This window comes from Balaenoptera ricei, chromosome 20 (genome assembly GCF_028023285.1).
Source record: "Balaenoptera ricei isolate mBalRic1 chromosome 20, mBalRic1.hap2, whole genome shotgun sequence".
In the NCBI taxonomy this organism is placed as follows: domain Eukaryota; kingdom Metazoa; phylum Chordata; class Mammalia; order Artiodactyla; family Balaenopteridae; genus Balaenoptera; species Balaenoptera ricei.
The window spans coordinates 19785599-19810422 of record NC_082658.1 but is presented as its reverse complement, the minus strand read 5'-3'; the positions used below and the strand labels follow the sequence as shown (position 1 = coordinate 19810422).

The 24824-nt window shown below is 38.5% G+C and overlaps 1 protein-coding gene and 1 long non-coding RNA gene across 4 annotated transcripts in view; one reads left to right on the top strand and one right to left on the bottom strand.

Moving 5' to 3' along the window:
* LOC132355058 (uncharacterized) overlaps positions 1 to 24824 on the bottom strand; it is a 249465-nt gene that overhangs the window by 224109 nt on the left and 532 nt on the right. For 2 of the 3 annotated variants that reach the window (XR_009499517.1, XR_009499519.1), the window contains exons 2-3: positions 20785 to 20878; positions 19661 to 19753 (exon numbers count right to left, since the gene is read on the bottom strand). This is a non-coding gene — a long non-coding RNA (uncharacterized LOC132355058). Of the gene's footprint in view, positions 1 to 19660; positions 19754 to 20784; positions 20879 to 24775; positions 24821 to 24824 lie in introns of those variants that run through there. The other variant, XR_009499518.1, reaches the window with a different exon arrangement.
* Positions 11367 to 18489, top strand: KRT222 (keratin 222). The gene is made up of 6 exons (XM_059907227.1): positions 11367 to 11462; positions 14777 to 14905; positions 15638 to 15858; positions 17457 to 17533; positions 17712 to 17847; positions 18261 to 18489. The coding sequence occupies exons 1-6, from the start codon at positions 11367 to 11369 to the stop codon at positions 18487 to 18489; spliced, it is 888 nt and encodes a 295-aa protein (XP_059763210.1).

The following is a 24824-nucleotide window of genomic DNA, read 5'->3' as shown; positions in this document are numbered from 1 at the left end:
AACAGTGCTGAGCAGCTGAGGGTGCTTGGATACTCAGAGACTGACTGCAAAGTTGAAAGCAAGGGAAGAAGAGAAGGATGGGGAGACAAAAACAGATGCATCTGGTAGCAGCTGTCAGGGAGCAGAGTCCAGCCCAGAAGAAGTTAGAGGACGCTGCAATGGCAGCAGAAAACTAAGGAGGTGATAATCACCATGGGGAAGTAAGAAGGCAGAAGGAGACACAGGATGTGGAGAGTTTGCTTCTAGAATAGACACATTCATCTAGCCAGTTTGTGCAGTGGGAGAGCTTTTAAACCTGAAAATAGAACTCAGTCATTCAAGCCATTATGTGAAGACCAATAAGCAAAAATAATATCCAAAGATATATGAACTTGGGTTACAAATAAGTACTATGTCATGCATTTGAATGTGATCCACACTGTTCTTTTCCCAGTGTCCACACAATCTGTCCTGGGGAAGCTACTGGAGAAAACAAAAGAGGAAAACTAAAGCTGAGTCCTGCATTCAAGGCATTTGAAACACATACATGCTCAATTCTGAGGACTAGACAAACGCTACTATAACAGTTGTGTATCCAGCATGTATCCAGAACTAGGAAGCAACCAGCACTAACGTCAGGGAAGTTTCACACAGAGACACAGCTTGCTTAGCTAAGATGGATGTTCAAAGCCAAGCAGGGGAATTTCTGTAAACTCTTGTGTCCCTCACCATCAGCCACCCTCTGATTTTTCTACTTCCCGCCAATCCCTCTTTACTGCTACTCTTTACCAGAAAACACTTTACATGAAGACCACACCATCTGTGATAAGGGTTCAAAGTCTAGCATATAATGTCTACCCATATGTGCTAGAATGTTCCCTCCAAAAAAAAAAAAGTTTTTTTTTTAAATGATTCTGGATATTTCATACAGACAGAAGCATGCAAAATGTGTCCTTTTGTGTCTGGCTTCTTTCACGTAGTGTGATGTTTTCAAGGTTCATGCATGTTGTAGCATGTATCAGTACTTCATCCCTTATTATGGCTGAATAATATTCCAGTGTATGGATATACCACAATTTGTTTGTTCATTCAACTGTTGATGGAAACTTGAGTTATTTCCACATTTGAGGTATTATGATTGGTGCTGCTACCCATAAAGACACAAAGCAAATTAATGGTTACATAGGCTGGGGGATCAGATGAATGACAAGCGACTGCTTAATGAATATGGGTTTCTTTTGAGGTGATGAAAATGGTTTGGAACTAGATAGATGTGTTGGTTACCTAACCTTGTGAATGTACTAAATGAACTGTACATTTTTTAATGGTTAATTTTATGTTGTGTGAATTTCACCTCAATTAATTTTTTTTAATTGCAAGGCAAAGCCACCATTGCCACCTGCTTAAAATAGGGTTCTAAGTGTGGACTAAACTTCAAATAGGAAATGTTAGATATTTTAAAATAGATTGCCTATAACATGTAGGCTATCCTTCATAGCCAAGATCAGATACTGCTTACTCCGTTAAACTTGTTGGGGAAATATAATTAAAAACAAAATCTTCTCCTCATCCAGAAAACCTCTCCACAAAAGTATTAGAGAAAGAAAACAGTTTGCTATTGAATAAGCATTAAACCAGAATGTGACGGACATCAAATTCAGTCCACTGAGACCACAGACAGAAGGAAATCTTACCCTTTTATAGCCAAGCAGGTAAAACCCATTACATCCCTGTTCTCAAGACAAATGATAACCAGTCCTCAAGTAAGAGGGCTTGACATCATCATTTGTCACATGGTTCATCTGGTAATTGGGGCAACTTTACCTGGTGATTGGGGCTACCATCTGTGTTCACTAATGGCTTCATATAAAAGAAAAGTACACTTCTTGTAACAAGAGGTAGTTTTGGAGAGAGCTCCTACCTTCCCACAAGAACTGGGAGACAGGGGTGCTATTTTCCTTGGATGTTCACATTCCAAAGTACAGTTCCAGGTCCTTGAGAAAGAGATTCCTGGGTCATAAACCTGGCCAAAGGCTTATTTAGGTTTGAAAAAGATTCACTTACATTTCAAAGAGACAGAGAAAGAATTTACAAGGTTTCTAAAGTAATTGCTCTAAGAAAAGAGAGGGGGGGGCGGGGGGTGTCTCTTCCCTTATTTTTGGTAAAGAGAATTAAGCCTCTTATTTTTCATTTGTATTTGCCCTTACAAGCCTTCTCTGATCGCCTCAGCAATAACTAATTACTCCCTCTTCAGAGGTGCCTTTCTGTGGCACGTCCCACTTTCTATCTTGAATTGAAGCAGTTTCAACAGGATCAGTATCTGTTTCCTTTCTGCACCCCTCCTGGTGCCCAGCACACTGCCCAGAGCTAACACTCAGAAAAGGCCCTGGATGACAGGAGAGAGCCTTGTGGCAATGGAAATGTCCTGTATCTTGACTGCATCAGTGTCAATACCCTGGTTGTCATTTTGTCCCATTGTTCATAAGATGTTACTATTGGAGGTGCTCAGTAAAGGGCATGTGGGATTTCTCTCTACTCTTCCTCACAGCTGAATCTACAATTACCTCAAAAGTTTCATTTAAAATTTTAAATGTCCTTGAATGAATGAACACATGTGAATTATTAACTGTCAAGTAATAGTTACAGAATACTATCAAGAGAAATACAGACCAGGCTGAAGAGAAGATAACTCACAGCTGCATTCAGGGGAAGAGTTGAGCAGAATTAAGCGATGCCTCTAGGAAACTCTGGGGACTATCAACCAGGATGCTAAAAACTGCTGTGCAGGGCAGGAAGCTATGAGAATGGACTAGGTAAAAAAAAAAAAAAATTAACAAAATTAAAATGTTTAGCAACATGGGTGGACCTAGAGATTATCATACTAAGTGAAGCGAGTCAGAAAGAAAAAGACAAATACCACATGCTAGCACTTCTATGTGGGATCTAAAATATGACATAAATGAACCTAGCTACGAAACAGAAACAGACTCACAGACATAGAGAACAAACATGTGGTTGCCAAGGCGGTGAGGTGGGGTAGGGATGGATTGGAAGTTTGGGATTAGCAGAGGCAAACTCTTATATACAGAATGGATAAACAACAAGGTCCTACTGTATAGCACAGGGAACTCTATTCAATATCCTGTGATAAATCATAATGGAAAAGAATATGAAAAAGAATGTATATATATGTATAACTGAATCACTTTGCTGTACAGCAGAAATTAACACAACATTGTAAATCAACTATATTTCATTAAAATAAATTTTTTAAATGTTTAAAGAGAGACAAAAAGAAGACAAAAAGATAAAATCCAAGAAAGAATAAATGCAAGTAAAAGGGATTAAATTGTCTAGAATAAACTAAGATTAGGGGAAATTAACTAAGACTAGGCTCTCCAGGACACTTACTAGAAGACAGCAGGGCCAATGTCATCAGTTAGAGGAAGGAGGTTTAGAAAAATCAGTATTTCAATGGCAGGAAGGGAAGCTAAGGGAACACCTGTCAAATTGGTGAAGAAGATGTACTTGGGACCCAACAAAGATCTCTCTTTCATGGACCAGAAAAGAAAGGCCAATATTGTGGCTCAAGTGGGACCAGTGGATGGGTGCACAGTTTTAGCCTAAGAACTATATCTTCAAATGTTGGGACCTCCAGATGAAAAAGCAGTGGAGAAAAGAAAATTGAACTATTCCTGAATAGTTTTGTTTAGCGCTTATGGTCTGCAATGCTAACAATATAACATGAATTGTATTTGTAATACACTGAAACTGTTTATAACTGGTATCCTAAACTGGCCTCACTAGTAATGCTCATTTTTGGAGCATGAAACATCCGTGTGTTGGGCTGCAATGAACAAGGTAGGAAGGGGAGTGCTGTGGAAAATGCCAGAGAAAATAGGACCCAAAAGCCAAATCTTTGGTTAGAGAAATAGCCCTGGGTTTTACTCTTGAGTTTCAACAGCAAAGAATGAATTCAGTATCTGCCAAGAACACACTGGTATGTGTACCATGCCTTGATTAATCACTCGACACGAAATGCATGTGCAGGACATTCGGAAATGCATGTCAGCTTCGCTCACGCACCTTGAAACATGCTGGAGAATGCTGACAAACACGTTCCAACACAGATCTCTCTAATTATATTCTTAATTGATGCATGAAACACAAGATTAAACCAGATCGTGTGGAGATATGTTCCTGTGAGAAAAACCAGCAATGTAACAAAAAGGGGACAAACTAGCAAAGTAAAGGCCTGTCACTTATAACAATTTTTTTAAAGTACAAAAAAAATACATCTTTATTTGCTGATGAATTATGCATCTATAATCCTATTAAATGGCGTGATTAAAAAAGAAATTCACAATATTTAAGCTGCTAAAAAAATTACACTTAATAAGCAAAATAATACCCAAGCTCTATGAGAGTATCCCCCAAATTAAAAGATCAGTTAGATTGATATGTCTGTCTAAAGAAAAGAGATTTGTATTTACAAATGCCTGGAGGAGAAATCCACTTGATAGAAACTTGTGTCACCATCAGTTCTATCTGGTACACTTTTTTTTTTTTTTTTTTTGGCTGCGTTGGGTCCTCGTTGCTGCACGAGGGCTTTCTCTAGTTGCAGGGAGCGGGGGCTACTCTTCGTTGCGGAGCGCCGGTTTCTCTGCGGTGGCTTCTCTTGTTGCAGAGCACAGGCTCTAGGTGCGCAGGCTTCAGTAGTTGTGTCTCGCAGGTTGCTCCACTGCATGTAGGACCTTCCCGGACCAGGGCTCTAACCTGTGTCGCCTGCATTGGCAGGAGGATTCTTAACCACTGCGCCACCAGAGAAGTCCCTCTGGTACACTTCTTAGAATAAAACCTGATCACAACATTTATGTGTAAGACAGGCAAAACACTAAATGGATTAAGATTCAGGACCCTCGTATACAACAAAATTAGGTACTTGAATGCCCAAGTGCATTACATTACAAGTACATACAGGGACTTCCCTGTTGGCGCAGTGGTTGAGAATCCATCTGCCAATGCAGGGGACACGGGTTCGAGCCCTGGTCTGGGAAGATCCCACATGCCGCGGAGCCACTAAGCCTGTGTGCCACAACTACTGAGCCCGCGTGCCACAACTACTGAAGCCTGCACGCCTAGACCTCGTGCTCCGCAACAAGAGAAGCCACCGCAATGAGAAGCCCGTGAACCTTAACGAAGAGTAGCCCCTGTTCACCACAACTAGGGAAAGCCGCGTGCAGCAATGAAGACCCAACACAGCCAAAAATAAAATTAAATAAATAAATAAATAAATAGTACATACATATGTGCGCAAGTGCATTACATAAAAATAAATCAACCTATTATTTTCCTTTCAAATTTTTTTTTCTTTTTAAAGCAAAAATCCAATCTTAAGTACAAACAGGTTAGAAGAGATGCTATTTCCCCCAAAGGTTAATGCCAAAACCCCAATATATCACTCAGTAAAAATCCATCAAGATGAAGTATGGGTATGTGCCTGACTTGCTTGGCTTTATAAACACTAAAAACATGGGGAGTGTAATGGTTTTGAACTACTTGTCTGTCTCCTGGTAGTTCATCACTCCCACTCCCACATCCTTCAAGCAAATAGGTGACTCTGTGTTCATCACCTCAGGGGAGAGTGAAGCAAAATCCTTGGTCTTAGAAAGAAGGAAGAGCACTCAGAGACCAAACAAAACTTTTAGAAGAAGCATCATTCATTCTACACATATTTATTGTCTCCCATCTCAGGGCCAGGCACAAAGCTAGAAAGTGATGAGAGAGCCATGAACATGATAGACAGGTCTTGGGGCTTATGTTCTAGAATAGAACTTTCAAGAATAGAAGAGCTTCCCCTGGACTGAAAGGAGAGGGGAGGAAGGAGGAGTGAAGAGACTGGGGCAGGGTGGGTTCCCAAGGGAGGAGCCCCGGGTCCCGCTTCTGAGTCAGAGCCGCTGCAAAGCAGCAAAACGTGAAGTAAGTTTGGGGACCTGATGGCTTAAGAGCAAGGCACCCTGCTTCTTAGATTGTGGCCCCAGGAAAGGGACAAGATCCAAATAGGTTATGGTTGACCAGTGTGTCTAGGCAGATGGAGCCACAAACAACCTACGTGATATTTCCATGCCAGTGGCACACTGAAGCAGCAGGATGGTTCTTAAACCCTCAAGCAGGGAAGTATGGAAGCGAGAAGCTGGAGGCTGTAAGGGCAAATACAAATTCAAACTAAGAGGCTAAATCTTCCCTGTTGAAATAAGGTAAGACACACACACACACACACACACACACACACACACACACATGCTTCCTTTTCTTAGAGCATCTACTTTAGAAACCTTGTAAATATAAATTCTTTCTCTGTCTCTTTGAAATGTAAGTGAATCTTAAAAGTGAAACAAGCCTTTGGCCAGCTTTACAACCTAGGAATATCTTTCTCAGGGACCTGGGAACCATACTTTGGAATGTAAACATCCAAGGAAAATAGCACCCTGTCTCCCAGTTTCTGTGGGAAGGTAGGAGCCTCTCTCCAAAACTACCTCCTATTACAAGAAGTGTAATTTTCCTTCATATGAAGCCTATTAGTGAACACAGATGGTGACCCCAATTACCAGGTAAAGTTACCAGATGAACTGTGTGTGACAAATGGTGCTGTGAAGTCCTCTTACAGGAGGACTAGTTATGGTTTCTCTTGAGAACTGGGACGTAATGGGCTCTAGAAGGGGAAGACTTCCTTCTGTCTTTGCACTCTCCTAGTGATTCCCAGGATGCGCATCACATTCTTATGTAATGCTAATCCAATAGCAAAAGTGTTTTCTTTCTCTACTACTTTTGTGGAGAGAATTTCTGGGTCAGGAGATTTTGTTGTTAATTTTTTCCCCAACAATGCAAATGGGACAAGTGGGAAGAATAGAGACTGACTCAGTGAACCCAGACTTGGACAGATGACATCAAAGATGATATGGGACCCCATAGTCACAACTGCAGAATTTCCCCAAAACTTAGATGCAACGTTTTGGAGAGAAGGCGGGAAGCCCAATTGATGAAATTTAATTACATATCCTGTACAGCATGGGAGCTCAAGATAAAGACTAATTAGTTATAGAAAAATACAGCAATGTATCTGTCCTGTCTATCTGAGTCTATGGACTCAGCTTTGCACCAACTATGGCGAAAACTGGGACTTGCCAATGTTTAACTTTGGGAGCCTTATTTCAGACACGTGTACTAACAACCCATTTCTTCTGGGTGAAGCATAGAGGGAAATGAGCAGAAGGAAGCCTAACATTTGTAACAGTGTTTCTCAAACTTTGCTGCACATTAGACCCACCTGGGGAATTTTTAAAACTCTGACGGGGGCTGAGGGGCGGGACCTGGATGGGGCGGGGCCAAGAGGGGTGGGGCAAGGAGGAAACGGATGCCCAGGCGACATCCTGTGTTGATTAAATCAGAATCTCTGGGAGGGAGACGCGGCCATCAGTAGCTTTTAAAGTTCCCCAAATGAGTTCATTGTGCGGCAAGTTTGAGAAGCAGTGATTTAAAGTGGTCCTTCTCACACTTTAGTGTGCAAACAAATCACCTAGAGATCTTCTTAAAATGCAGATTCCAACCTGGTAGGTCTGGGGCGGGGCCTGAGAGTCTGCTTTCTAACAAGTGCTCACTCTAAGTTTACTAAGAAGCTACCTAGCAGTTATGCTTGATAGAGTAGGCTCTGGAGTCAGACTGCCTGGCTGTGGATCTTGGCTCTGCACTTTATTGGACTTCAGTATCTTCACCTATAAAATGAGGATGATGATAATGGTACCTACCTATGCTCATAGTAGTAATAGTATGAGGAGTGTATCATTAGTCTCATTTTACAAATGAGGAAATTGAAGTTCAAAGAGCATCAGCCCACCTTGCTAGTAACTGGTAGGCAGAGGCTTGACCCCAGATCTTCTCCCTTTAAAGGGTCTGGATAGAATTTAATCTAATTACCCTCCTCTCTTCCTGTTTCTGATCATGGAACCACTCACATTCTAGTCGCAGAGAGTGTGAACCTGTATCATCTCTGCCCTCCCCTCCCCTTCCCTTCATAATCAGTTGCCACTTGCTAAAACTCACTGATTTCTCGCATGCTCCCCCTCCTCTATGCCCATGGCATTACTCAAACCCAGTTTCCAATGATCGTCCAGGCAGAACTTCAAAAATAGCTTTACGTTTCTTGTTTCTTTTCGTAAACCCTGGTTCTCTTATTGGTGTCCTTACTCTGAAATCTTCTGCACTACTCCCCAATTAATATGACCACGTGACTCCTCGTTTCATAAACCAGCAATGATTCTCCATTACCTATCAAGTAAAATCCACACTTTGTAGCCTGCCTTTCTGTGATCTGACCCTGAAACTCCCCTCCGACTTTTTTCTTTCTCTTTCCTCTATAATGCCTCTCCATCTCTTCCCCCCACAATATGCCCCAAAAGGTCACCTCTCCTCTTCAGAACTCTTCCAGCACTTTGTCTGCACCCAACACACCTCTGTGCAAACAGTAGCCATCTGATAACCGAATGAATGAATGAATGAATGGCCTTCAGTCTTGAATTCTAACTCCAAAGGGTCTGGGGGCTCCCTCTCATGAATGTCCCTAGAGCTTGTGTTCTTAACCACAGCATTTTAGCCATTGTGAGGTATGTTATAATTAATTTGTTTCTATTAATAAAATACATTTTCAAATGATTTACTTTTCTAATAACTAGAGTGGGTTCAAGATGATCCCTATAAGAAGCGCGGGGGTCCCTGCTTATTTGCACTCTGTTATGAATTCTGAAGCATAAAGTACAGTGTGTAACTATAGCTAATGCACTAAGAATTGCATGGATCCTACAGTTTTATTTATGCCACAGCCTTTAATGGATATTACTGATTTCTTTAATAAAGGACAGTATTTTTTTAAGTAAATTAGCAGTATTTTTCCTTGAAAAGTGACATTTGAGATCTTGAATTAATTAACTTCATTACTCACATGCTTGTAGAATACCTTTCTAAATACTCCTCCTCCCTCTCCCCTCATAAAAAAAAAAAAAAAATCTGGCACTATTTCCTTTAATCTAGTACTCATGTGGAATGTTCCAGACATGGAACTCTCATTTGTGTGGGCCAGCAGGGCCCAAATATTAGAGCTGCAGTGTTTAACACGGTAGCCACTAGCCCCATGGTTACTGAGCATTTTAAACGTGGCTCGTCCAAATTGAGATGGGCATAAAAATACACACTGGATTTCAAAGACAGTATCAAAAATAAAGGATGTAAAATATCTCAATAATTTATATTGAGAGAATTCCCTGGCGGTCCAGTGGTTAGGACTCAGCGCTTTCACTGCTGGGGCCCGGGTTCGATCCCTGGTGGGGGAACTAAGATCCTGCAAGCTGTGCAGCGTGGCCAAAAAAAACATAAATTTATATTGATGACATGATATATCTCAGATATATAAAATATAATATTAAAATTCATTTCACTTGTTTCTATCTTTTGATATAACAACTAGAAAGTTTAAATTACATATGTGGTTTGCATTTGTGGCTTGCATTCTATTTCCATCAAAAGCACTGCTATAGGGTAGAAATACCCGAGAGGCTTGTTTCAGATGCAGATTGCCAGGCCTGCCCTCCAGGGAATCTAGTTCAGCTCTCTGTATTTTAGGCCGAGATCAGCAGGAGCTGGATAAAGCAACAAGAGTTTGATTCTTTCCTGATTCTCCCCCCACTATCAATGCCTGATTCTCTTCCTATTTCTCAGTTGCAATTACCAAAAAAAGAGAATCAGTTGGTCCTAAATAATCATAAGTGATGCTCTTCAGTCAGCGCTTTTGGATCAGGCTACCTCATAGGTCTCTGACCTACAGATTGGTTATCCTTAGGTCAAGTGTCCAGCCCAGGCCAATCCATTGTGACCAGTGGGGAGGGCGGAGGAGGCGTGGGTCAAATGAAACAGAGTACAAGAATGACCTGGAAACTCGCCTCTCAGCAGGGGCTCTGGTTGGCCAGCTTTCTTTGGAGGCGACTGTGGGAATGCCCAGCACAGACTGGACTGGCCAGTAGTGAGTTAATTCAGAAATTAAAAGAGCGTGATGCACATTCAAAGGCCCTGTGAGCACTAGAGCCAAAGACTGATTATTTCCTGAACTACACTCCAGACACACTTTCAGCCAAGCCACTCTACAAATAACAACAGTGATAGATCTAATCTCAAAACTATTTTGAGTCATATCTAACAACCAGCTTGCCAGGCTAAACAAGGAATTTAGGTGGGGAGAGACATAATGCAGGGGCAGATGGGACAATATTTGGAATACAGCCAAGGAGTCAAAGTTCCAGTCCCAAGGATGCCATTATGTCACCGTACGTCCTTGGGAAAGATGCCCTAAGCCCTCCTACCTCAGGCTTGTCATCTTTCCAGGTTACAAAGTGACAGGGATTGTGACTATGAATGTAATGACAGCTGTAAAGGTGCTTTTTAAAGTTAGAAGAGCTGCACAAATGTTATATTTACAAGTAGGAGCTGTCATTAACTCTGTTTACTCATGAAGGAGTAACCCCACAATACATCTTACTTCAACGAACACATCCTGCTCAGGGACCATCTGATTGTATTTCTTCAACCTTATTAAAACGGTGGAAATGTTAACTGTCAGCTCTCATACTCTGTTAGCACTTATTTCCAGCCGTAGCTTCATCTGTAATGTACCTTCAGGAATTCACCACAATATATCAAAGCCTGCTGTCAGAACAGCAGCCCACCATGAGCCACGCAGCATGTATTTAAGAGAAATACTGTCAGTCAGTCCTGCGGCTGATGACAACTGTCAGCTGAATCTGGTGGTAGCTTTTTCCAATAACTGTCAGAATATTCAAGGTTTACAACATATTCTAATGCCCTCCCACAGCATTTCTGTGTAAACTATCCAAATGGTGAGGAAAGCCATAAAAGGAAAGCTTAGTTACCATGTTTTGAGCCCAGATTTATTTCCATGCAATATCTTGGGAAAACGAAATACAATTTTCTTTATGTTATGCCCCGTTTCCTTTCCACAAGCTAAATTAACTTTCCCCCCAAAATGTGCTCAGTTTTAGAGAACCAATTCAAGAATACTGAGACTGTTTTCATTTTTCTGTTACTTTACAGAGAGCCTGACACTTCTGCTAGATCAACAACAATAGGAGAAAAGTGTTTATCAAATATTTGCATAATTGATTAGAAACCCGGGGATATCCGTGGCTTCCGGGGAAAAAAGGAGCTCTGTATCTTTAAGGCTCCATGGAGCTGTCTCTGCGCGCGATGCAGACCGAGCAGGTTCTGCGGCAGAGACTCATCCTATCGATAAGGGTCTGATAGCCAAGGTGGAGGATGGGAAAAGAATGGAGCTGTCCCAGCTACTCAATGAGCTCAGGGCAAACTATGAAAAGCTCCTCACCAGAAATCAGATAGAGACCGTGCTCTCAACAAGGATCCAGGTAATGATTTCATACAGACAGGCATCTTCCAGGATAAGGAGACAATCCATGTCTATCCAATTCCTGTCCCGGCCTCTCTGAGGTACAGTATTTCCTTTTCAATGCAGCATATACTGGGGAAGGAATTTAGGTTTTACTGCAAAGTGACTGGGACTACAGGGGGAAAGGCTGTGATTATTACTGTTAAATAACCATTAAATGAATGTTGATTGATACATTTGATTTTTATATAAATCATGAGGTTACTATCATTAACAAAACATGTAATCAACATACAATAAAATGGTGCACTCTAATCTCTTTTAGACATCCTACAGGAAGGAACATTTCAGATACCCTTCGAAGCTATTATGGAGTTATTTATAGAGATAATATAAATAACGTCTTTAAAATGACAAGCTTTATAGTGAGATGATTTATTAGCTTCCACACTTTGCAAGATAAAACTAAGTAAAATATTTCTAAAAGGTTTCTATCATTTTTTAATGAGTTCAATTTTGTACCAGATTGTTATAAATAGAAATCATCTGAGTATGTGAACATGGCATTCAGAAACAATGATATAAATTGGGACAATCAAAATTCCCCAAATCGAAAATGACTTTCTACTTCAATTACAGGTTTTTGCTTTTGTACTAAAAGATGAGAAATGTTTATTTCTAATACTAAGCATGCAATATTTAAGTATTTTTTAAAAAGAGAGTCAATTTAAATAAGAGCTAAATCCTAATTTCATAGACTTACTTTGTTTTAAAGTGACAATCACCTTTAGCAATAAATTAAGGTCTCAACTCTAAACAAATGAATAAACAACTCTTTTGGAAACAAAGATTCAGAAATTCAGGGATTTTTTTTTTTTTTTTTTTAGTTTACCTATCATATCTGAGTACAAGTTCTATTCCAAGCACCCAAACACAGCAAAGAGTTTATTTAAGAACATACCCAAAAGGGAAAAAATATTGCTGGGAAATCATAGGACATTACTGCATGCAATTCATTTTTAGTAACAACATACATTTAACTTCTGGGTAACATTTTCGGTCTTCATAAAGAATTATCAGCATCGTAGATGAAGCAAATTCACTGGGATATTTGATTTAAGTGTTGGAATAGTTCACTCACCTTTTACAAAGAGAAGAAAACAATTAACAGATGACAATTTCTAAAAATTATAAGCCAAATATACATTTTATTTTGCAATAATAGAAATACAAGTTATTTAGTTTACAAGTCATTATGCTGAAATGAATAAAGTGAAAAAGCAAGACTACAGTAAGTTTTGTTTCATCTTCTTAACATAAAACTACTTTAGGGGATTTTTTTTCAAAGAATTTAGAAAGTCATCTGGAATAAATTCAAGGAAGCCTGATTACTTAATTATTACAAAATAAACATAAGCTATTTTAGTTATTTACTGCTGTATAACAAACCACTCCAGAACTTGGTGGATTAAAACAATTGTATTGTCTTTCATGATGCTGTGGGTTGACTGGGTTCAGTGGGGGTTATTCTTCTGCTGCACATGACATTGGCTAGGACTTCAGTCATCTTGGGGCAAAACTAGGTTGGGACATCCAAGGTGGCTCACTCCTGTGTCTGGCACCTTGGCAGGGCATTTCTGGAAGGCTGGCTCAGCTGAGACAACTGGGCCTGTTTCTCTCCATCTGGCCTCTCTACACGACCTCTCCAACAGGGTATCCAGATCTCTTACATGTTGGCCCAGAGCTCCCAAAATCATAGAAGTGGAAGTCATCAGGGCTTCCTAAGGCTTAGGCCTAGAACTGGCACTTCAGCTATATTCTACTGGCTAAAACAAGACACAGGTTATCCCAGATTCAGCGTGGAAGAGGACCAAACAAGGACATGAATGTGGGGAGGTGTGATTCATTGGGAGCCATCTTCGGAATCTAGCTACCACACAAGCCTAGCTGCCACCTCCTCACTCAACATCCAAGAGACCAGCATTTTTATGCTCTTTTATTTCCAAAATTCTTGTCATCCTCTTTTGTAGTTGCTCTGATATGTGTTGCTGCTTGGCTTTGCCAACTTAACACTAAGAATAAGTGATACAACAAACCAAAAGAAATGAATGAATTTTGTTGTCTAATACCTTGCGCTAAACTTTATTGACTTTCATTTAATCCAATATTTCCTTTAAAAAAAAATCTATTGTACCACCAAATTAAATTTTTTACATTATAAAATGCATTTTTATATGCACATTAAGAAGTTCTAATTTTTGCTTCAAAACACTGCAATCAATTCCATACATTGCTCCTACTGCACTTGGGGCCAAATGTTGAGAATTCTGTCAAAAGATACTTTCATTTAATCCCAACATCAGCATAAGAACACTTAAAGCTGAATATAAAATAATCTACTTGTTATTTAATATAAGAACATTTAGAAAACAGTCTTTAAAGAAGTCATTTCTGCTACCACCTTGGATATCCAGAATTAAAATTAACATGCCTTCTAAAAAAGGTAAATCAACAATGGGTTCTCTTAATACAGAAGTCTATTATAGAATCTCTAATGCCTATGATAACTTAACTCTCTAAATGATTCATAATATACTTTCTAGCAGTATTGTAAATTATCCTGTAAATTATTGTAAAGTATCCTGTCCATATACCCAGTCCCAGAGATGATCGATTTAGGATATATAGCTGTTTATCTGCTTTTATGAAGCAGCCTACAAGAAAATATGGGGGGGTGGGTAGTAGCTAATTTTCTATCTTTCTTCCTTAATGATGCCATAAACAATAGAAACTTAAGAATCAGAGGTCTCAGGACTTCCCTGGCAGTCCAGTGGTTAAGACTTCGCCTTCCAATTCATGCGGTGCGGGTTCAATCCCTGGTTGGGGAGCTAAGATCCCACATGCCTTGTGGCCAAAAAACCAAAACATAAACCAGAAGCAATATTGTAACAAATTCAATAAAGACTTTAAAATAATTGTCCACATCAAAAAATTAAAAAAAAAAAAAGAATCAGAGGTCTCAAACTTAGGTCCTGCAAACTTACTTCTCATTAAATGTATTTTTCTACATTTCATAGACTGTCACGGTAGGAAAAGAATTTTGAGGTTCATTTTACATCCTAGAAAACTGAGGCTGAGAGTGCAATTGACTCGCTCATGAATTTAATTAATTAGTAACTGAGCACCAAGCAGAACACACATTGGTAAATTAAAAATTTAAAGAAAAAAACTGATTCCTATACTATTTTTCTATAACTGCTTTTAAATGTCTCATTTTCAAGAGTGCTTTTGTTGTCGTTGTTGTTGTTATTGTTGTTGTTGGCTTTCTTCTAGTTGGAGGAAGATCTAAGCAAAAAAATGGACAAAGATGAAGAGGCTTTAAAGGCGGCTCAAGCAGAACTCAAGGAAGCCCGACGCCAGTGGCATCACCTGCAAGTGGAAATTGAATCTCTCCATGCTGTGGTGAGAATAATCTCAAAAGCAACTGGCCCATTGAATCCCCAGATGTTATCTGATTAAGACAGGGAAAGGAATAATGTCCATTACTGGCCAGTGAGAAACTAAAAATCAGACCACTGAATTCCATCCATGGACCTAGTTCAACTACCGCCCTGCCTCCATCATGGCAATAACTACTATCAATTCACTCAAGGTTTATTCACACCTTTAAAAATGAAATAACCCTCGCATATCACCCTGGGGTTCTCTAATTGTTAGAGTAGGGGAATACAGCCTTTGTCATTATCCAAAGTCATAACAGTGGAGAATCTTTTACCCATACCACTGAGAATTCTAATAGAAAAATATTTAAGCACGTTCTGAAAATGCCTTTTATAAGCAGTCTGCTCTGGCTTTGATATTTAATATTCTATATTTTTCAATATTTAAGAAATCGAATAAATTAGGGTGATAATAAACTAATCACACTGCAGATTTTTTTTTTTTTTTGGCCAAATGAATTATCACAGGATTCGTTTGAAATAGTAAGCTCTCTAGCTGTAAATAGAAAATACAACTTTTTAAAATTTGGGTCATACCTAAAGCTGTAAGGAAACACCTCTTGCATAAGGGCTGTACAATTATTGCAACCCTTTTAAGAAAGAAGAGAACTCAATAGAACAAAGACATTGCAAATCAGATTTCAGAAACACAGTTAGTTTCCCTGATTCACTGATGAAGATCTGTATAAAACAGGAAAGGGGCCTTGAAAACTCCCTACACGCCAGTGAACAACATTACCAGATGCAGCTGCAAGACCTAGAGGCAGTGATTGAAGGACTAGAAAAAGAGCTACAGGAAGTAAGGCGCGGCATTGAAAAGCAGCTTCAAGAGCATGAGATGCTCCTCAACACGAAGATGAGGCTAGAACAAGAAATCACAACTTATCGCCGCCTCCTGGAAAAGGAAGAAATCAGGTACCTAATTCCATATAGTAAATGACCAGAAATACAGAGCCACTTATGTCACTGAGATAGAGAAATTAAATCTAAAACCCATCATCACCAAGGCATGCTCACGGAGTTCCTACCACAGAACAGGATTAGCAGGCACTGCAAAAAATATGCGGGAGAACTGTTTCCAGCCTCCCAAAATTATGAACAGACTAGCCAAAGTCAGGGACATTAGCTACAACAAAGAGCACAGCAAGCCTAGAACAAAATGTAAACAATTCTCCATCGCTACAAAAATGACCTTCCTTAACTTTCTCACTTTCCTTGCCATTCACCCCTTTTAGAATTAGTCAGTGCTTTCTATGGACCACCCACAAAGAAAGTTTGAAAAATTCACACATTACCACATTCCCCCTCCCACAAGGGCCCGCTCCCAACACACATCAAACACCAAAATAATAATAATAATAACCATTATTATAACCATAATAATAATAATAATGTTATTATTATTATTATAGTACAACCATGGAAAGCAATGTTGTTCTGAGTACATGATTTGAAAGATTTCCAGATATACTGGTAATGAAAGGTATCAAAAGAGGAATTCTTATTAATTCACAAAATTTCATAATCTGCAATCACTTACAAGGTCATATGGCTTTGAGCACAACACAATGTACAATTTTCCATGTTCCCATAAAAAGAAAACCTTTATTCCTGCTTACTTCAGAATTCTGAGTCCTCTATAAAACTGGATGAAACTACTTTCACCTATAATAAGTCTCGACATTTACTAAATCTTTGAAAAACATAAATTGAATTAAAAATATGCCACTTACTAGCTAAGTGATGCTGGGAAAGTTACTGAATCTCGCTGTTCCTCAGTCTTCTCATCTATAAAATGGGAATAATATTGCCTACCTCAAAATTGCTGAGGAGTAAATGAATTAATGTTTGTAAAGTGCTTAAAACAGTGCTATGTAAATATATATATAGCTATATACATATAATTTATTCATTATGAAATAAAATGGTTGTAAATTTTATTTAATGCCTAATCATTCAAGATGTTGACAAAGTGGTCTTTAACATTCCTTTAATACAATTTTAAAAATTTTATTATGCTCTATTTAAGATACACAGGTATCAAATTTATTTAAGATACATATACAAAGTATCAAGAAAAATATAATGAACTCCCATGTTTAAGAAGTGAAACATTTACAGTGTTATTGAAGTCCCCCCCAATCCCCACCCCCAGCACCTAAGCCACACCCCCACCAATCTCATTCTCCTCCCTCAGTCTAACCTGGCTCCCAGATCTGATGCTTATGTCTCATTAGTCTCATTATATATCCCTAAGCAAAATGTAAAATTGTTTTGCATGTTTTTTAACCTTGATAAAATTAGCTACAATGTATCTTTCTTTCCCCACTCAAAGTTATACTTGGGAGTTTGTTCCCTACAGATAGAGTATACCCTTAGTTCACTAATTTTCACTGCTAAGTAGTATTTCCTTTGTATGACTATACTACAATTTATCCATTCTCTTATTTGTGAGCATTTGTTTCAATTACATGCTAATACAATGTTGCTCCTATAATTCTTTCCAATTTCAGATATTATGGTTGCATCCAAGGTGGGAAAAAAGAACAAAAACCTACCACAAGTAGAGTTGGTTTTGTTTTACCTTCAGGTGAGTTTCTGATATAAGTTAACTAACTTAAAAAGTGAAGTGCCGTTTATAGGGATTATAAATAAATACTCTAAAGTAGCAAAAACAAGCAATATCTGAATAAAGTTTGACATACAAATTGACTGTCAATAGTACTTCAACATTGCAATTTAATATTTCATAAATAATATTTTCACAGCCATTATAAATGAAATATCTTTTTCAACAAAAGTCCCACAGAAGTATGAGGACGAAAAAGTGGAAACAGTGACCAAACAAGCAATATTAAATGGAAATGTCGTGAAAGAAAGCACTGAAGCTCATGGCACTATTCAGTAAGTAAAAAATTTTGACTAACAGTGAACATATGCCAAAAAAATTAACTTCAATTGAGTAATCTCAGTAATCTTTGAATGTTTCCAAACATAATTTTATGTATTGTGCTTTTTAACCTGACATGAATAAATATACATAAACAAAAACTCAGATGAAGTACTCTATCCTTAATTGACCATTTTTCCAAAAATATAACCAAAACAAGAGAATTTCATAGAATCAGTCAGAAATTTTATTCATATGATGTTTAAAGAATATAAATAATAAATGCCACAATGTAAATTATAAATTATAATTTAAAATGTAAATATAAATTACATTTCTTGATTTATTTTTCATATATAATACGTATTACATGTTTTTTACTATAGCCATACTTCTTCATATAGAAAGATTTATTTTATCATTTCAGGACAGAGAAAGTGGATGAAGTTATTAAAGAATGGGAAGGTTCCTTCTTTAAAGATAACCCTCGATTAAGGAAAAAATCTGTTTCTCTTCGATTTGATCTTCATTTAGCAGCCACTGATGAAGGGTGTTTACAGACTAAGCAGGATAATCTACCAGATATAGAAGTCAGGCTTATCATGAGAAGATCATGCAGTATCCCCTCTATCAAACCTCCATCAGCAGCTAATTAATCCAAAGACAGTATTTGACTTGATGTGAAAATGACATTAGGTTGGACCAAGGTAGGACTGCTGACCACCTTCTGTCCCAAAATGTAAGTTACTAAGTATGTATGTTATGACCAATGTATGACTCTTCAGAAAAAAAAACGGGGGGGGGGGGGGACAAAATGTCTCTGAATCTAATTATAGGTGTATTTTTTGGACAGAGGGAGCTTAAAATCAGAAATTTAGTACAGTTTCTATTTTATTTATTCTCCAAATAGTCTTCTTTTTCCCTTGAAATTTTTATCAGAGACGGTAAGCATTAAGATGGTTTAGTTAAGCGTTTGAAATTTCACTCAGTGGCTGAACATTCTAAGGAAAAGGGAATAGTCTGTTTAAATATGATTGTATTATGTTAAGAACCACACTGAGTTATTCATCATTATTCCATGACTGGTTATATCTAAAAAGATTTTTCTACTTAAAAAAAGAAAGCAATTATAAATGAACCTTTAAAGAGGACTATTCACTTAACCGAATGTTTTCCTTTTGAGATAATAATCTGCACAGGTAGAAAAATAACAGTTATTTTCTGCAAGATGTTTTGAGCAAACTATAGAACACACCCCAGGGCTAATTTGATGATTAAATTAATCTTCATCTGAAAGTTTTTTGCAATCATTATCTGATTTCCAGAGAGTTAACTTTATTCTAAGAACTTTAAAGTTTGTGTCCTCCCCCACAAAAAAATCAGAAGTCCAGATGCACAAAAAGAACATGAAAGCTAGTTACTCCAATTACTAGAACAGTTAATCCAACCTCTCACCATCCCAACTTTTCCATCTGTAAAGTTAAATGTGATTAATTTGAGTCTCTGATGCAAGCATTAAAGATACTATATAAAGTATTATAAATATTTCTTGCGAACATTTATGTGAATTAAGATAACAGGATTGTTATCTAAGCTAAGAGTATTTGCAGGATTTATGTTTTTAAATTGTTCAAACTCTAATAAATATGGATAGAAAATATATTTGTGAATAAGTCAAGTACTGTTGCAAAGTTTTTTAAACAACCTAATTTGTTTCATACAGGTATATTTAAAGACCTTAAATAATAAATACCTGTTTTAAAACATTAGAAATTTATAGGTTACCAATTTTTTTCTAAGCAGAAAAAAACATTGAGTACAACTCACCATACTTTTTTCCCAGCTAAAGGATCATCTAAGGGCTACAGCTGTTAGCATATTAATACAGCCTTTACAACTCTCTCCTTCGCTCTCTTCTTTCTTTCAACCAAAAAAAAAAAAGAAGTATATTTTAACCAGAAGAAAATTATGTTAAATAATCTTTAACATAATACAGGGAATCACATTTAAATTTTCTTTCGATTACTTCAGATTTCTTTTAGCCTGGCTTATTCTGTTTAGTGAAAGGGATGATTTTGTTTTGTCAAGGATACAACAGCATGTTAAGTGCTTATTCTTGCATAAGCATCTGACCTAAAATACATCTTACACATAAAAATGTTTTCATTCAATATTAGTTAAATGCTACTAACTTTATTAAAGCTTTGGAAATGCAATCATATAAGCTATTGTACTAAAGTTACTGTACTAAGTAACAGTATCATAAATAAAGAAATATATCTAGTGTAATCTATATGCAGTGTCCAAAACTTAGTACTGGGCATCATGAATGTAACTGCTTGTTATAGTAATTCCACTATGCAGCTATTGTGTGTATTACATGTACATTTTAAAATACAGTACTTGAATTTATAACAGAGTTTTATTTGCTTTGGGGCATTTTAAATTGGGATATGAATTTACCAAAGTAAATGATACCACTACAATAAAAAAAAAAAATTGAAACATGAACTACAAACCTGCATTGTATTTGAGTTTGATACATTGTTTTGAGTTTAACTGTTCCAATATTGTTAGCTCAATTGGGGGATGAAGAAAACTGTAACCAAGGTGCACAAAAGCACAATTTTTATACTTTTTTTAACAACAGAAAAATTAGGAAGAGTATATTCTAATAAATGGTAATATTCTAATTAAAAAATAAAAATAATCCCATGATCCTGGGAAAAGTATAATAACAGCAGCCACCACTTGCAGAGTGCTGACTCTGCTCCTGGCCCTGTACGCAGCATCTTCGTACACAATCTCTAATTCTTACAACAATCCCACAGATGAATAATATTATCCTCACTTGATGGATGAATAGAAATTAATATTCTTCAATCTCTCTGAAATGGTTCAAATGCACCCTTCCATAACAAAATACAAAAGTAAATAATAATTCCAGTTACCAACAATTGCAGGATATCAGCCCTGGGACTGTCAGTAATGGCCCATGTAACCAGGAAGGAATCACTTAAATTCCCTAGGCCTCAATTTTCACACCTGAAAATTAAGAGAAAGATGGTGCTTGATCAGAACTCTTACCCTGCTTACCTCACAGAAATGTTTGAAATAATATACAGGTGAAAATATTCGGCAAAGCACTACTCAAATATACAGTACTATTTGGATGAAAATGGTCACTGGGAGAGAAGAATTTGTGAGGACAATTATAGCTGACGATAAGTAATAGTTCAAACACAACAGGTGAAGAGAATTTTTTAAATTTTTCAATTACTGCCAGAAGAGTTATTCTTTCCCAGTGAGTTACCCAATTTGAACTGTTCTACCATGATAGTTTAAAGTACAAAGTGTTCTCCAAAGTAAAAAAAAGTTTAAAATAATTTGAAAGTTTCCAGTGGAATCATGTTATGGTACCTGGGCCAAAAAATAAACTTCAGTTAAATATATGCATACACACATTACTCAAATTAGCAACACATGAAATGAAAGGAAAGTCTGTGCACAGGGTAGAATTTGGTTCTACATTTATAAATTATGGCCATCATGTACACATAGATTGCCAACATTCATGGGCATACTACAAAGAAACATTTTGAAATAAGGTGTATGTGCAAACCAGTTCAAGCCTTTTCCAGTTTCCCTCACCCACTTAGACCCTAGACCAGGATTGGCGAACTTTGTAAAAGCCCACATAGCAATTATTTTAGGTTTTTCGCGCCATACAATTCCTGTAGCAACTATACCACTCTGCCCTTATAGCTGCAAGCAGCTGTTACATAAATAATATGTAAATAAGTGGGCATGGCTGTGTCCTAATAAAACTACAAAAACAGGAGGCAGCCCAGTTCTGGCCTGCACCTGCAGTTTGCTGTCACCTGCCCTGGACCCTCAAATAAGGCCTGTGGATGACAGACCACACCCCAGGTTCTCCAGGACCATTCTGTTGTCAAACACTTTCATCCTTTTCCACACCATGTGTCAAAGTTCATGTCCCAAATCCCCAGGTATTTTGAAGGTAATGCAGAAGGCTGTAAAAACAAACCATACTTTGTCGAAGTCTACAAAACATCGTGAATCACTCAGACCTGGAAATCTCCTGGGCTTCAATATTTCACAACAATTTCTAGTGAGGGCAACTGAATAGCCATAACTTCTGCCTTCACAGAAACGGCTGAGAAAACTAGCTTATTTCACCATTTTTCCTATAGCCAGAATTTTTTTTTTTTTAATATCCAGACTTTATAAGCTATTTGGCTCAGACAGAGTTCTGTTCTCCCTTTCCCTATTTTAAGGGGGAAAAGAATCCATTGAAAAAAGCTTCATTAGAACAAACTACAGACAAATCGTATGGTTCAGTGTTTGGTTCAAAATCTTTTTTGAGTCACAGAACTCTTTGAAAATCTGTTAAACTCCAAACCCTCTATCTGGGGGTTAAAAAAAAAAAAAGCGTCTAAAAATTGTGTACAATTTTAAAGCATTATAAAGGAATAAACCTCCTAGAACCAATTCACACAGACTACTAGGTGTCCAAGGACTATGGGTTTTTCCTTGTTCTCTCCCATTTTCTCCTCTTTCTTCCTTCCTTCCCAGTCATGGTTCTCATTCTACCCCTAATTGTCTCCCTCCCAGCTTCTTCCCACAGTACTATAGAAAGAAATCAAAGAGACCTGGGCTTCAATCCCAGCTTAATCACTTACTAGTTTTGACTTCCCTGCTTGGAGGGGGGAAAGAAGAATCTCAAGGAAGTATGAGCAGTGTCAGAGAGGAAAGCAGGCCAAGTTCCTGAATCTTGCTGCCAGAAAGAAAACTAAACTACTTGGTCCTAAGACTATCACTGTGGTTTTACCATAAGGCGCCTGCGAGGGCTCCCAACGACTTCACAGTTACATATAGCTGAACAGTCATGTTAATGATGCATACCATGTTTTCCAGGAATAATCACCATTCCAAAAGTCTGTTCTGCAGTTCCCATAAATATCCCTGCCCATGCAAGATCATATGTCCTGATGTTTGCTTGGGGAAGAATCAACAGCAACTCAGTGTAAGTTGAATCCACTCTTTGGTCTTAATCACTAGGGCTTTCTCTCTTATATCTTGCCTATATTCCTCCTTTCTTAATTTTGCAAATCTTCGGAGCACAGAAGGAGCCAAAGGGAAGAAAATGAGATAGCCATTCATTTATTCACTCCACAAACATGAGCACCTGAATGGGCACTATTCCAGATGTCAAAAGCCCCCCCCCCCCCCCCGCAAGGAGCTTTCATCCTGATGGGAAGAAAAAGACAACAAAATAAGCACATAACAAATAGAGTATGTTAGGTGGTGATAAATACTGTAGAAAAAAACAAAGCACAAACCCTGAATAGAATGGAGGTTGGGGAATGAGATGCAGTTTCAAATAGGTCAGGAAAAACCTACTGAGAAGGTGACATCTGAGTAAAGACCAGGAGGTGAGAAAGTGTATCGATGTCACTGCTCCTCCGAGATCCCCTCCTTTCCTTTTCCACCATTTTTGTGCCACTCTGTTCGCACTACAGTGTGCTTTGTTCCTAACACCCAGCACCTTCAGCTTTTCTGCAGAAGACTGCCTAGAGATGACACAACCCAGCACCTGCCCCGGCACCGCACTTGCCCAGTCCCCCACCACGAAAGCCAGAAAAAGAAGGTACTGGGCTTCCCTGCTGAGGCATTCGTTACATTTACATTAATCCATGTCTCTGACGCATATATATATGCATATATACATATATATGTGTATATATGTATATATATGTATATATATATATATATAGCTTTTTTTTTTTTTCCTTTTTTTTTTTGATTCTCTACGTGGCTTGCAGGATCTTAGTTCCCCGACCAGGGATGAACCCAGGCCCCCTGCAGTGGAAGCACGAAATCCTAACCACTGGACCGCCAGGGAATTCCCTGATGCTTATATATTTTAAAAAAGCAATTTCGTGTACATTATCTCAAGCACCACTCAGGCGCCCCGTTATCCTTTGATGACCTCCTTTTTAGTCTTTCCCTTTAACATGCTCTTCAACTTCACTAATCTCTAATCATGAGTATAAAAATATTGGAGGTGGAAGAACTGGACAGCGGGTTCAGCTGGACAGCTTTGCTGACTTCTAGAGATGCCCTAGCCCCTGCTGGCACACCCAGGATGATGGCTAAGGGCAGCCGGAGAATTCAATCAGTCACCCTAAATGTCAACACTGTTTTCAAGTAATTTCAGATCCTTCTCGCTCCACAGTGTCCCACATCGGTCAGGTGTTTATATATCCAAGGAGAAGCTACTATCTAGTAAACCAACGTAGTCATGATTTAGTGGAAAGAGCCCCGGACTAGACCAGAACCTGCCTCAATACACATTTATTGAGCATCTAACAACGGGTCAAGCCCTTACTGGGCACGGGCGATACGAAGAGGACCAATGCAGATGACTGAAACTTTGCTTTTATAGCTCTCATATTGCATTGAAAATGACAAACACAGTCCGATATCAGGTAAAGACCATAATAAAGTTATCAAAGAATCTTGGGAGTTCAGAGGAAGGATTAAGGGAGAGAAGGGGAAAGTTCCAGGAGGGTATCACAAACAATTTGAGCTGGATCCGGAAGGACAGATGAGTTTAAGCTGAAAAGTGAAGGACAGTCGTTCCCGGTGGAGAGAACCGAATGAGCCAAGGCGCGCTGGGACAGAGACCCTTGCCCGGCGTTGCAAGAGCACACAACCTGGGGCAAGGGGATTAACATCTCCGGCCCTTGGCTCAGAAACCTGTGGCAATTACACTAGCCTCGCGCTTGGGAAAACTGGAAAGGTCCGTGCTGCTTTCGCCAAGGCTCCTGCCCGGCCGTTAAGGCAGGAAGCCCTGGGAGGCGCGCGGAAGGGCAGAAACTGCGAACCGCGCGCTCCACGCCTCCATCCTCGGCTTACCGAAGTATACACTCCAGCTTCCAGAGAAAGAGCAAAGAAAAAGACCGGA

Excerpts from the sequence above, each read along its gene's own strand:
- KRT222 (XM_059907227.1), top strand. The coding sequence starts at position 11,367 with ATGGAGCTGTCCCAGCTACTCAATGAGCTCAGGGCAAACTATGAAAAG. Across the intron at positions 11,463-14,776 it reads TGCTCTCAACAAGGATCCAG|TTGGAGGAAGATCTAAGCAA; the intron begins GTAATGATTTCA and ends GCTTTCTTCTAG. Across the intron at positions 17,534-17,711 it reads TGGTTTTGTTTTACCTTCAG|CCATTATAAATGAAATATCT; the intron begins GTGAGTTTCTGA and ends ATATTTTCACAG.